At 41.8% G+C, this 14,030-nt stretch overlaps 1 protein-coding gene across 1 annotated transcript in view; it reads right to left on the bottom strand.

Annotated features, from left to right (window-relative positions):
• LOC126297439 (Down syndrome cell adhesion molecule-like protein Dscam2) overlaps positions 1-14,030 on the bottom strand; it is a 384,987-nt gene that overhangs the window by 306,174 nt on the left and 64,783 nt on the right. Inside the window, exon 4 of the mRNA XM_049988328.1 lies at positions 4,410-4,530. Within this exon, the coding sequence (XP_049844285.1) occupies positions 4,410-4,530 (121 nt within the window). The remainder of the gene's footprint in view (positions 1-4,409; positions 4,531-14,030) is intronic.

Raw genomic sequence — 14,030 nt, 5'->3', positions numbered from 1 at the left:
CGACAAACAGGCCTAATGATTGGCAGAGGGAGGGAGTGTCAAACTTGATCAACGATGTGCCAACACACACTTAGTGAACAGCTGGATGGGGGACGGTAGCAGCTGGGCTAGAGAGTTTGGACGTACTGACACTAAAGTACATCTACATCTACATTTACACTCCACAAGCCACCCAACGGTGTGTGGCGGAGGGCACTTTATGTGTCAGTGTCAATACCTCCCTTTCCTGTTCCAGTCGCGTATGGTTCGCGGGAAGAACGACTGCCGGAAAGCCTCCGTGCGCGCTCTAATCTTTCTAATTTTACACTCGTGATCTCCTCGGGAGGTATAAGTAGGGGGAAGCAATACATTTTATACCTCATCCAGAAACGCACCCTCTCGAAACTTGAAACAGCAAGCTACACCGCGATGCAGAGCGCCTCTCTTGCAGAGTTTGCCACTTGGGTTTGCTAAACATCTCCGTAACGCTATCACGCTTACCAAATAACAATGTGACGAAATCGCCGCTCTTCTTTGGGTCTTCTCTATCTCCTCTGTCAACCCGACCTGGTATGGATCCCACACTGATGAGCAAAACTTAAGTATAGGTCGAACGAGTGTTTTGTACGCCACCTCCTATGTTGATGGACCACATTTTCTAAGGACTCTCCCAATGAATCTCAACCTGGCAGCCACCTTACCAACAATTAATTTTATATAATCTTTCCACTTCAAATGGTTCTGTATGCATACTACTAGATAGTTTAAAGAAGTAACTGCTAACAGTCTTTATTCCGCCATCATATAATCATACAATACAGGATCCTTCTTTCTATGTATTCGCAATACATTACTTTTGTCTATGTTAAGGGTCAGTTGCCACTCCTTGCACCAAGTGCCTATCCGCTGCAGATCTTCCTGCATTTCCCTCCAATTTTCTAATGCTGCAACTACTCTGTATACTCAGCATCATCCGCGAAAAGCCGCATAGAACTTCCGACACTATCAACTAGGTCACTTATATATATTGAAACGTCCCCTTTGTGAAATTATACACGAATGTGCTTAAACTGACACACAATATTTTTTGTGCAACGCAATCTGACTTCCAAAAATCTCTACAAAGGAATGGCCCTGACTAACATTAACCTATACGTTTCACAAATCACTTACCTCACAAAAATCTTCGTTACTCAAGCTACTGCAATACAGCGAGCGCCACTACTTCCAGCTAAATAAAAGATTCAAACTACTGAAGGCACGAACTACTGATAGGCATAGTTAGCAAATGAAAGATTTTAATACAGAACAAACAATGTATTTACCTTAATAGTCATAATATATATTGCAGTTCGTGACACCAATTCTTACAAATTTCAAAACTCCGCCATCTCTCTCCCCACGTCCACCACTGCTGGCGGCTCACCTCCAACTGCCCAACGCTACGCGCTGTTAGCATCCAGCTGCCGCTGCCCGACACTACAATGGCAGACAACAATGCAAACTAAACACAGACTGCGCACAGCACAGCCAGTGATTTTTCATACCGAGCGCTAAGCGGCGTTACCAATAAGAAAACCTAAACAGCCTACTTATGAAAAATTTTATCAAATCATTATTGGCCACTGCCCAAAACAATTTGTAAAATTTTTTTGTGGGGAGCATGGGGGCTATGTAAGTAGGCTGTTTAGGTTTTCTTATTGGTAACGCCGCTTAGCGCTCGGTATGAAAAATCACTGGCTGTGCTGTGCGCAGTCTGTGTTTAGTTTGCATTGTTGTCTGCCATTGTAGTGTCGGGCAGCGGCAGCTGGATGCTAACAGCGCGTAGCGTTGGGCAGTTGGAGTTGAGCCGCCAGCTGTGGTGGACGTGGGGAGAGAGATGGCGGAGTTTTGAAATTTGTAAGAATTGGTGTCATGAACTGATATATATATTATGACTATTAAGGTAAATACATTGTTTGTTTTCCATTAAAACCTTTCATTTGCTAACTATACCTATCAGTAGTTAATGCCTTCCGTAGTTTGAATCTTTTAGTTAGCTGGCAGTAGTGGTGCTCGCTGTATTGCAGTAGTTCGAGTAACGAAGATTTTTGTGAGGTACGTGATTTGTGAAACGTATAGGTTAATGTTAGTCAGGGCCATTCTTTCGTAGGGATTTTTGGAAGTCAGATTGCGTTGCGCCAAAAAACTATTGTGTGTCAGTTTAATCACATTCGTGTATAATTTTACAAAGGGGACGTTTCAATTTATTGTGAAAAGTAATGGCCCCATGACACTCCCCTGTGGCACGCTAGAGGTTACTTGAACGTCTGTAGACGTCTCTTAATTGAGAAGAACATGCTGTGTTCTGTTTGCTAAAGACTCTTCAATCCAGGCACACAGCTGGTCTGATGTTCTATAGGCTCTTACTTTGTTATCAGGCGACAGTGCGGAATTGTAGCGAACGCCTTCCGGAAGTCAAGGAAAATGGCATCTATCTGGGAGCCTGTATCTAATATTTTGTGGGTCTCATGAACAAATAAAGCGAGTTGAGTCTCACACGATTGCTGTTTCCGGAATCCATGTTGATTCCTACAGAGCAGATTCTGGGTTTCCAGAAATGACATGATACGCGAGCAAAAGACATGTTCTAAAATTCTACAACAGATCGATTTCAGAGATATAGGCCTATAGTTTTGCGCATCTGCTCGATGACCCTTCATGAAAACTGGAACTACCTGTGCTCTTTTCCAATCATTTAGAACCGTTCCTCGAGAGATTTAAGGTACACGGCTCTTAGAAGGGGGGCAAGTTCTTTCGCGTACTCTGAGTAGAATCGAAGTTCCGAGTAGTGAGAGGGTGAAGTGTTTTGTAGTTCGATAGTTTGGAAAGAGGATGGAGATGTAAGATGAAGTAGGTTGCGATTATGGACTAGAATAGAGAATGTCGGTGAGAGGGATTTTCCATATCGATAATAAGGGATGTACTCAGGAATATGTAAGATAAAGAAACTCCAATTTCAGTGTGGAATATGGACGAATGGCCTCATCCCTGAAATCCTCTGGTTTGAAAGGAACACAGAAGAGATTGTTTATTTGAAAGTACCATACGTTTTTTGTTATCTTTCTTCCGTTTGTGTCTGTATGTCGCTAATGAGGACTCACTCACACACAGAATTCTCATATATCTCGATGGAATTTATGAAAAGATCGCTTGAACCTGTGACAAATAAAATTGAGTGGTCTATCATATTTACTAGTAACTAATAGCCTCAGCGTTAAGGGGCACTGGTACTTAGGTGATAGAGGTGATAGTGGCGACCCTGATGCAAGTAACAGCAGAAGGCAAATAAGACGGTAGCTGAAAGGTTGGTTGAGACAGAGTAATAAGCCAAGAGCAGGGGGTTACGCAGCTGTTCAGAGTGTGCCACAAATGCGGGAATTGGGTGCCTAATGGCAACTGAGAGATAGTATCTGACTGATGAATAGCTGCCTGGGAACAACATCCATCAAAACACTCCTATAAAAGTTCCCCAGATAATATCTTGTTTTACTCGAAGCACTAATTTATATCCAGCAATGCTACTCGGAGATCATTATCAACACACTAGGAATATTATTGCTTTCTTTTTATCTTAGAGTATGACTGAAAGGTGTTAATTATTGCGAAGTCCGAAGAATCAGGCTTAAACATATAAATTTTGTACCAATAAAACCGATTGTTATGTACCTAATGTGCTTTCGCAATATCTGGCATACCTAACACGTTTATTTGATATTGATTTCAAATGTTACGCTGATGTGCACTTGCTTCCAATTAATGGATATAATGAATGTAGATTTAACTAGCAAGCTGAGTAATATGAGTAATCACTGACCACTCCATTAGTGTATTTAACAAACTGATCACCATATAAATTAATTTCCAATATGAGGTTAACACATTGTATTCTACATAATTTATAAAAAAAACAAGTTTTTTATGTATGTAAGTTATGCAATGGAAGGTGATTTCGAGAATATCTGAAGCGATTACTGTCTTTTACGGCATCTGTATTCCCACGAGCATTCGAAGGTGATGAGTGAGAGTTAGAGACAGATAGATAGATAGATAGATAGGTAGATAGACAGAGAGAGAGAGAGAGGGGGGGGGGGGGGGGAGAGAATGACAAAATTCAGAGCTTAATAACTCCGGACTCCGGAAATATCTTTGATACTCCTCTCAGTTTCTTTTCGCAGAGTAGCGCAAAGGAGAAAATCATAGGTTTTTGTTCACACTGTATGTGCACCGTCGATAAGACTGGACTCCGAGTTGCGGCAGGAAGGTACACCGCGTCCTTGTGACGTCACAGCACTCTCTGTGTATACCTGCCTGAGCCTGGTGACATCCTGTTTGGTCTGAAGCAGAGTTGAGGCTACTTGGTCGGCAGAGTGTGTGTGTGTGTTACTCACGTGAAGGTGGGCGGCGGGTTTCCCTGTGCAGTGCAGCTCAACGTGACGTCACGGCCCTGCTCCGCCGTGAGTGACGTGCTGGAGCGCTGCGTCAGCCGGGGCGGCATCCCTCCTGTCGCTTCTGCAAGCAAACAGCGGGCAAAGTGTCAGCTAACGTCCTTACAGGCAACCCGTTATGCCAACAAAGCAAACTCTCCACGAAACTGGTCTAAAACTATTCAACAGGTTCTTACAAAATACAACAATATTTTTAGCTTTGAGCTACAGTTTTTGTAAGCTAAGTCGGTGGAAGATGCGTTAGTTAAGAACTTTCTTCTTTAACGGTTGAAACACCGATCCAAACAACTTGAAATTCCTGTTGAATTAAAGTATGATCCTGCATTTAACTACACTGAAAATATAAACAATGAATATTTTAATAAATGATAGATACAAATTTATATTGAAAGCACTGTACGGATGCCACCTGTACTGGGGGGAAGATGCAGTTGTGAAAGAAACAAAATTTGTGAATCAGTTAAGTGTGACTCACAGAACAAAATTTATTTTGATTACGAAAAATACAGACAAAATACTCTAACAGTCAGCAGTTGCTAGATTAAGGCTTTCATTTGTTGTTCAGTGTTACCTGTTTCGTTTTACAAATTCAGCAGTAGTTACTGTTGTTTCCACAATTCTTATGCGACCACTTCTTACATCCAATGTATCCAGACACACATTGGTCCTTTTTGTCATAAAAGGAGACCTTACAGGCTAGACGAACATTGCCGGCCCTCTCATTCTTTCCATTCGTGTTAGTGTTACTCAAATGTAAAGTTTCCTCGTTACTTTAAGACGAACTGATTGGTGGTGTCAACTCCTTTCTTTGCAGAATACAACGTTTTGATTCGTTCTTTTGTGGTTTGCCTCTAACTGTTTTCTTCTTGGACTGAGAACCTCTGAAATTTCGTTTTCGTCTTGGTTAGCCTGGATTCTAAGGCTTAAAGAACAGGATATGCCATCAGACGAGGAATTAATAGATTGTTCTCCACGACTTCCGGATGGTCCTGCTTCGGGTGTGCGTAGCGGTGGTGCAGGAGTAGACATTGAAGCACCGCTTGTGAATAGTACAGCAGAACCACTATGTAGCTCTACAATGCATGTTGGTGTTACATTAGCTTCCATTTCCAATTTTCCGTCAATTGTATTACAGTTCGCTCTGTCGGATAATGCTAATGCGTGGTCTGGGATTTTAGATGGATGGTGCTGATAACACCCACAGGCCGAAACTCCAGAGGTACCGTTGTCCGTAGTTACAGCACAATTCCATTCAGATCTCAACAATCGCCCAAACTGCAGACGAGTAACTTTGTGACTTGGATGGTTGTGGCTTCGACTGTTGCTAGCGTGTTATCAAAATGTTTGTAGGGCTTCAACGAGGTCCGATCTGGGGATTACAACTATTGCATAGTATGACCATTAAAGCAGAGGAGAATAATCTCATTCTCAGCTGCAAGACCAAGAAGATTGACATCAAAACAATGTGATGTGCCCACACAGAATTAGCAATACTTTGCCAGATACCTTCCTAGGAAAAACACGATCATTCAAGCAGTTCATAATACTATCCGTATTTACACAAGCAGAACTGTTATTAATTTCGACGAGGGAACCTGGAGGCATACCTCGTCGAATTCAGGAATTTCCATTTGGCGTTGCAGCAAGCGATTGGGGATATTATTTCACCGTTTTTGGACTGACGTTTCGTGTTGGAGATCTTTAAACCATTGACTGCAACAGCTTTCCCATGTTCATTGTTCAGCTGAAGTCAACACTCAGCCATGTTATATATTCTCCCTGGCTGCTTAAACAACTTTCCGCCTGACAGGCGTGTAACAAGAGGGAAAAACAGGTCTCAGCTTTTTCTCGACACATTCCAGCCCTCTTGCAGGACAAATCCTGGACATTCCTTACAACAGCAATGGGATGTCTTTTTAAGAATAGATTCAACCATTCATAGTCGGCCTTCATACTTACTTTATTTAATTAGTTAGATATTCCAGTCTTCTTCCAAATGAAAACACTAATCGCTGAACTGGTTTTGGCGATGGTGGATATACAGCACCGTACAGTCTTTGTATACAGTCCACAATTTTGCTCTCATTTTCATCGCCAAGGTGTCCTGAATAAATTTTCAAAGTGAATTACTGTTACTTATTTGTTGTTACTAAAATACCACCTTCGATCGTAACGGGGAAGTTGGCGCCACTGTTGATTTTATTATAATATTCTTACGTACAGGACCTGATAGACCTTTGGCCAAATTTTTGTTTTCCGTTCTTCATTTCAGTATTCTGTATGGTATTTGGTAGAGTTACGATACATTTAATAAGGACATCTTTCCACTATTGATTTCTTCTGTAGCCAGTAGCTTTATTTGCTTATTTCTCGTATTGACGGGGCATGACAAGTAACCTTTACACCAAAGAGCTCTTTTGAAGTTATCCGGCACTCAGAGAATAATTATTTAATGAAGTGGCATCTTACTCATTTCGTATGGAGAAGATGAACTCTACATTTTCTTCCAGATAACCTGCAATAAAAGTTGCTAAACTGACTGTCTCGAAGCCACACAATGCCGTTTCAAAACACATATTGACAACACGTTCAAAACGAACAACCACGAAAAAACTGTTAACATAAATAAGAAAGGAAATATAAGTTGCGTGCTTATGATTCTCAGATTACTTCGTCTTTACTGGGTAAATTCAGGTTTCTTCTTCGCCTTTAATGACGAAGTAGGGATAACTTTCTTCTTCCTACAAACAAAACGTTTTCCGTAACAAGTGGTGATGGATGGGACTGCCACCCATTGGGTATTGGCATCTTCCACCTATTGGCACAGTCCGCTTAATTACTTTATCTGTGCTGCTAAAGACTCAGCGGGCAGAGGGTACTTTTTGTACAGGATTTATTTCTCCGATCGTGATGATACGCGGAACTACACTGTCGAGTGTATGAAACTTTATTTTCAATTATTTTTATTTTTATTTTTTGGGCCTTCAGTCTTCTGACGGGTTTGACGCGGCCCTCCACGAATTACTTTCCCGTGCCAACCTCTTCATCTCAGGGAAGCACTTACATCCAGCGTCCTGAATTTTACCTTTTATAACTACCTCCAGTACAATGCCTTAATGTAGTATCACCTTGTCCGTTTCTCTCGTCGATGTTTTCCACCTATGAATTCCCTAGCAGATTATGCGAACCCCCTCATTTCTATTTTTATCAGTCCACCTAATTTTTGGCAAGGAAAGAAATATGTGGAAAATACTGAAAAAGTGAAGGACTGGGATGATAGGCCATGTGTTAATAAGTGTTCAAACGTACGTGAATTCCTAAGGGACCAAACTGCCGACGTCATCGGTCCCTAGACTTACGCACTACGTAAATTAACTTGAACTAACTTATGTTAAGAACAACACACACACCCACGCCCGAGGAGGACTCGAACCACCAGCGGGAGGGGCCGCGTAATCCGTGAGATGGCGCCTCAAACCGCGCAGCCACTTCACCCGGCTCATGTGTTAGTACGGGAATAACTTCCTACTATAGTGATCAGTAGTGGGTTAAGACTGTAGGATAAAACAGGGATGGAAGTTATCCAAGAAATAATTGAGGTTGTTGGATGTAAGTGCTATTGTGAGATGAAGAGGTTTGCATTATACCGAAAACTAAGTTCGCCATGAATATTAGTAAACAGTTATCTTCTCGCAAAGTTTGTAATGCTCTCTTAAGCATTCGATACGAAGTGTAATGCATGAAGTGAGCCATCGCCTGTCAACCTAAGCAACCGACATAAGTCACAAGTAAACATTATCAAGTACTGTTAATACATCAAATTGTAAATTCATCAAACATTTCCCACACTTTATATACGACAGATTTTCTTATGATTTGCTGTTAAGCCCTATTCCTATGCATACCACGATTAATGCACTTGAAGGTTTGCGAAAAATGAGTTATAACATAGGAACAAAACTTCCCAGACGCACATCCTAACAACATATTTTCTGTTTTCTATGTGTTTCCTATTAGTTTATCATTACCATATTGTTACAGAATGCTTAGCACATCATTAAGTCCTGAATGCATTTTTAAGTTATTTTTATTGAAAGTATGCTTCTGCTATTCCCTTTTCTAGCGCAGGTACGACTATTATGCAAAATGATGATAGCATCAGCGACCCAACCGACTGTAATAAGTCGTTTATGTTTCAGCCGGCAAGAGGCACACCAATTCCTGAAACTAGTTTCACAGAACCGCACTGGAGTTGGTCACAAACAGGCATGTAAAATTCAGAGGTACACCGAGCGTGTCCTCGATGGCTATACATTATTTTTATAGCTGTTCCGAAGTTTCTACTCTGCGAACAGAAACGGTAATATGGTCGGCGTAAAAACTTTCCGCGACTGTGAACTTTTCTGTCTCACGGGATGCGGCCTCATAGTTCAAATAATCTCAGGCTCTTTCCACACAGAATAACTACATAGGCCTTAGGTTAGCCAACAAGTTCTTTCCACAGTTATTCCGCAAAGTTTTTCAGCTTAGCTTTACGCCACGACTAAAGCGAGCACTGCGTGAAATTTTAAAGTCCCAAGCAAACTTATTCTCTACCAACAGGGTTTCACAAAGTGCCTGCACAACATCTTCCACGGAGTTTTCGATGGTTGGGAAACCTCAGCATTTCTAAAAAAGGAAAGTGTCCTCTATGTAAAGTATTCAGTGATTTCTACGGGTGCTCACTCTTATTAAACAGTGCTATGAGATCTGATGTGCAGGAAATGGAGAAGATGATTATATTCATATTTTGTCATCTGTCTCACAACTGATTCCCCTGTGCCAACGTCTTCATCTCAGAGTAGCACTGGCAGCCAACATCCTCAGATATTTGCTAGACATGTCTCGTTCTCTGTCGTCCCACGCAAACTGCGCCGTCCATGGATCTCTTTAGTACCGTGGAAATTATTTCCCATTCCTTAACATCAGGCCCCTCCTTCTTGTTACTGTTTTCCACTTATTTCTATGGAAACCTCTGTACTTATCAGTTCACTTTGAGTCGTAGCGCCGTATAACGATCCTGCCTTGGAGGTGGTTAAGTGGGAGATGTGTCTCAGAGCTGGATAGTGACAGATGGTGACGCGAGACTGGACGCACACGTAGTTTATGTATCAGCCGAAAGAGGACAGTATTGGAGAAGGGCGACTGTGATTTTAGTTTCGATTGTGCCCACTAGAGTGCACTAAAGTAACAGAATGTTTTTCATAAACTGTTCTAGTATTTTCATAAAGTGTTATTATGTCTTTTTGTGTATGTAAAACGTTATAAATGTGTTTTACCAGTATGAATGATGTGTGAGTGTGCTTTAAGGTTAATATGAAGATAATTGTTTAACGAGTTATGTAGTAGGATTTAGTGTGGGAACGTTTCGCAGAAGTATGGATGTGGACAAAGGGGATTTTTGTAGAATAGATTTGTAAGGTAAGTTTATGGTAAAGGGAAAGATAATTCAGGTATAAAAAGCATTAGTAAATAACTTTATGCATAAACAAAACTTCAGCATATTAGATAATTACGTCGGTAAAAAGTGCAGTTGTGAGGTTTACTATTTTGCGATTGGTTATTGATGAAAAGCGCGGACTGACGCGGAAGAGAGTTGTTTTGCTATTGGCTGTTAAGTAAACTGGCCAATGGTAAAGCAATATTCTTCGCGCGCCTTTCTCTGCTGGTAGAGAAGACTAAGAGTATTATAGAGAAGCGTCGGAGCCTAGCCATGAAACAGATCTGACGTGTGTAGTAGTAGTTCCGATGGAAAAGATACGTTGCCGGATATAGCAGTGTTTCATACATCAAAAGTGTGGTAAAGTGACGGCATAATTATTCCGATGGGCGTGTAGAAATTTCGGAATTTTTAAGTGAGTTTTGTGACGAGAAAAGACATATTTCTTTTGGCGTATTGAGCAGGTCAGCCACTGTGACTGCATTTGGTACCGACAGACTTAATATTTGGCGAGCAGTATCAATCAAAAACAATCAGTATTGTTGTAGCTATTACGTGTTCGGAAAATGCAACACCATAAACTTGCTAACGTGAGTGAAAGGGATTGTGAGTGACTGTGTAACACTAGCACGGGCTTGGCAGTGATACTTGTTCACCTAAGTTTCAGAATATATTAATTGAGGACAAAATTTCCAACCTTTCATTTGTGTGAAAACTTTCTCCCGGAAGGTAGATTAGTGACTTTAATTGCAGCCTGGTTCACGTCGAAGTACAGTAGATTTCACTCGGCTTTCCTACTGATGTTCACAGGTAGGTGCAGGTTCGTCGTAAAGGGACGGAAAGAACCGCGCAACTTCCACAAATTCTTTGTTCAAGACGTAGATTATCAGAAATTTTTTCCTCATATTAAGGCCCTTATTTGATAACAGTACAGTCCTCTTGGCGAGGAAAGCCCTCTCCGATTATGCTATTCCGCTTTTTGTGTCCTTCATGATTCGCTTGTCACGTGTTACGTTGCTGCAAAGATTACAGTGCTTCTTCATTTTTACTAACATGTACTCCGCAACATCAATGTTAAGTTTGTTGTTGTTATCTTTCCCCATGTACTTTTTAGAATCTATACGATTTGCATCAATCTCTGATAGCAAGAATTTTCTATTTTTTTATTTTATTATTAGTTCCAGTCAGTTACGATAATCTACAGATATGTGGTTCCTTCTTCACGTACGAGCACGCTTATGCATTACATCAAGTCATTGAAGACAAGGATGATGTATTCTGTGTGTGCGTTTTAGCCCCGAAAAGTAAGCACAAGGACAACCAATCTCAACGTTATCAGACGTAAAAGTAAACTCCGTCCACAGGCCCTGGCGGCCCTCCCTCCCAGCACCGACCGACCGCAGTGTCATCCCCTGCCACTAGATTCGTTGGCTGCGGTGTGAAGGGATGTGGGGTCAGCACACCGCTATCCCAGCCATTGTCAGTTTTCGTGACCTGCAGCCTCTGCTAATGGGTCAAGTAGCTTCTCAGCTGGTAACACGATGTGGTGTGCACCGCGTTCCACTCCTGGGGCCAGCAAAAAAATCTATGGTAGAAACCGGGACTCGAAGCCGGACCTCCCCAGTGGCACTTGCGAACATTGTCGTAATTGATCTGAACTAGTAATGAAGTAAAGGAAAACTTGCGCTTAGAGACTGATACAAATTCAAACATCAGATAGATGTAACCTCCATTGAGCCCACATTACACCTAATCACTTCTGTTGCTTCTCAATAATTAATTCTGTCTTTGGTTTACTTTCAGCACATATTCCTTGCTTATTACAGTATTTATTTCATCCAACAGGTCCTGTAATTTTTCGTGGCTTATACCGAAGATGCAGTCTAAACATTCATGGGGGTGTCTGTTTGTTCTATATCGTGTCTCCCTACCACTTTCGCGCAACGACGCTCTGAGCGTGTTTTTTAGGGAATTGACTAGTTGGAACCTGGGACCTGTTGCTGGTAAGGAGACGCCGGACCACACATGACATGTAGAATTCAGAAGAGTTCAGTGAGACTAGCGATGATATAAGAATATACTAAATGATCTCAGCGTCAGCTCCACTGCACTCCCTGTAAAAGAAACTTAATACTAACTAAATTTAGTGGAAGGGGTTCAAGGCTTTCCTATTTTTAGTTAGCTGGTAAAATAACGTCGAAAAAGCAGTTAAGTTTACCATTGGAAATTTTATTCTACTCACAAAACATGGTTCATTATTTGCACTGTTGATAAAAAACAGGATGGTAAAAACCAACTGCGTTCAACAAAAATGTGAACGAATATTCCCTGAATGGGTTTCCAAGTTCTACAATGGATCGAAGGATGACCTATGCCATATCACGTCTATAATCTACATTTAAGTTAAGTTTCACAAAAAAGAAAACTATCAAAATTGTCTACAGTGACCCTCAATTATCTTTAATAACTTATCTAACTTGTCGTAAATTACAGTGGCTGATGTGGCTTCTCAATAACTATATAACAGAAAAATCATCGCGTTTCAGATTTTTACTTCAAGTGGCAAATGTGAACACCATGAGCTTCAATTGACGATCGACACTAGTGTTGCGCAAAAAAGGAGGTGTAACAGATGAGACTTCTGCAGTTCTGAGTGAAGCTTTATGCGCTCAAAAATGCGGCATTGCGTGCGGTGTTTAGACAGCGTCAGGGCAGCGGCGGGCAGCACAGCTCCGCTCACCTCGCCATCTCGGAAACAACTCCCTCCTAACTTCTCCTTACTACAATTTTACCGAAGTTGGTTTAAAAAAACTATCTGGCTGTGTTTTCAGCTGACCAATCAGGGTCTCAATATTAACCTTAAGCCCCGCCTACAAAAATTCTGTCTATCCAATGAGAAACGTTATACTTTTCGCGGTGGGGCAATGTTTTTAAAGTTTGCAACATAACAGAGACGCGAAAGAGTCTCACGCTAAAACCTGCAGCTGGTGTGGTCCTTTTAGCATTATCGTAAGATCTATACTGTTCTTCTGGAGGGCTCTATCTTTTAACATGGGCTGGCAGGTGGTGCTAATGTAACAGACACGCGAAAAAGTCTCACACTATAACTTGCGGGTGGTAGTGGCCCTTTTTGTGTTATCGTAAGATCTATACTGTTTTTCTGGAGGGCTCTAGCTTTTAACATGGGCTGGGGGTGGTACTTGATGTAACAGAGACTCGAAACAGTCTCACGCTAAAATGTGCGGGTGGTAGTCTTAGAGGTAGGCTGGCGACGTGGGTGTCCAGTCCGTCCCTTATCGTAGGGCCTTCTAGCTTAACACGGTTCTGCTCTCGTCTTCTTTTCTCGTTTCTCCCCTCGGAACTGCGTCGGTCTCACGTTGGGAGGTACGACATGCATTCAGGCATTCTTGTGTTAGTCTGTGGTATTCCATTTGCTCACTCGTTACTCGTATTACTTTGGTTAATTTAATGTCACGATTTATTCGGAGCTATGTGACATACAACTGGATTTGCTTATCATGTCAGGGTTTTCATGGGAGGTGTTGGATTTGCCTGACACCTTACAACAGTACTGACCATTAGAATTGCTACACCACGAAGATGACGTGCTACAGACGCGAAATTTAACCGACAGGAAGAAGATGCTGTGATATGCAAATGAATAGCTTTTCAGAGCATTCATACACGGTGCTGACATGAGGAAACTTTCCAACCGATTTCTCATACACAAACAGCAGTTGATGGCCGTTGCCTGCTGAAACGTTGTTGTGATGCCTCGTGTAAGGAGGAGAAATGCGTACCATCACGTTTCCGACTTTGATAATGGCCGCATTGTAGCCCATCGCGATTGCGGTTTATCGTGTCGCGACATTGATGTTCGCTTTGGTCGATATCCAATGACTATTGGCAAAATATGGAATCGGTGGGTTCAGGAGGGTAATACGGAACGCCGTGCTGGATCCCAACGGCCTCGTATCACTAGCAGTCTAGATGACAGGCATCTTATCCGCATGGTTGTAACGGATCTTGCAGTCATTTCTCGACCCCTGAGTCAACAGATGGGGACGTTTGCAAGACAACAACCA

This window comes from Schistocerca gregaria, chromosome 1, assembly GCF_023897955.1.
Source record: "Schistocerca gregaria isolate iqSchGreg1 chromosome 1, iqSchGreg1.2, whole genome shotgun sequence".
Taxonomy (NCBI): Eukaryota; Metazoa; Arthropoda; class Insecta; order Orthoptera; family Acrididae; genus Schistocerca; species Schistocerca gregaria.
Note: the sequence above shows the minus strand (reverse complement) of the source record. Positions and strands in the feature narration are given on the sequence as shown.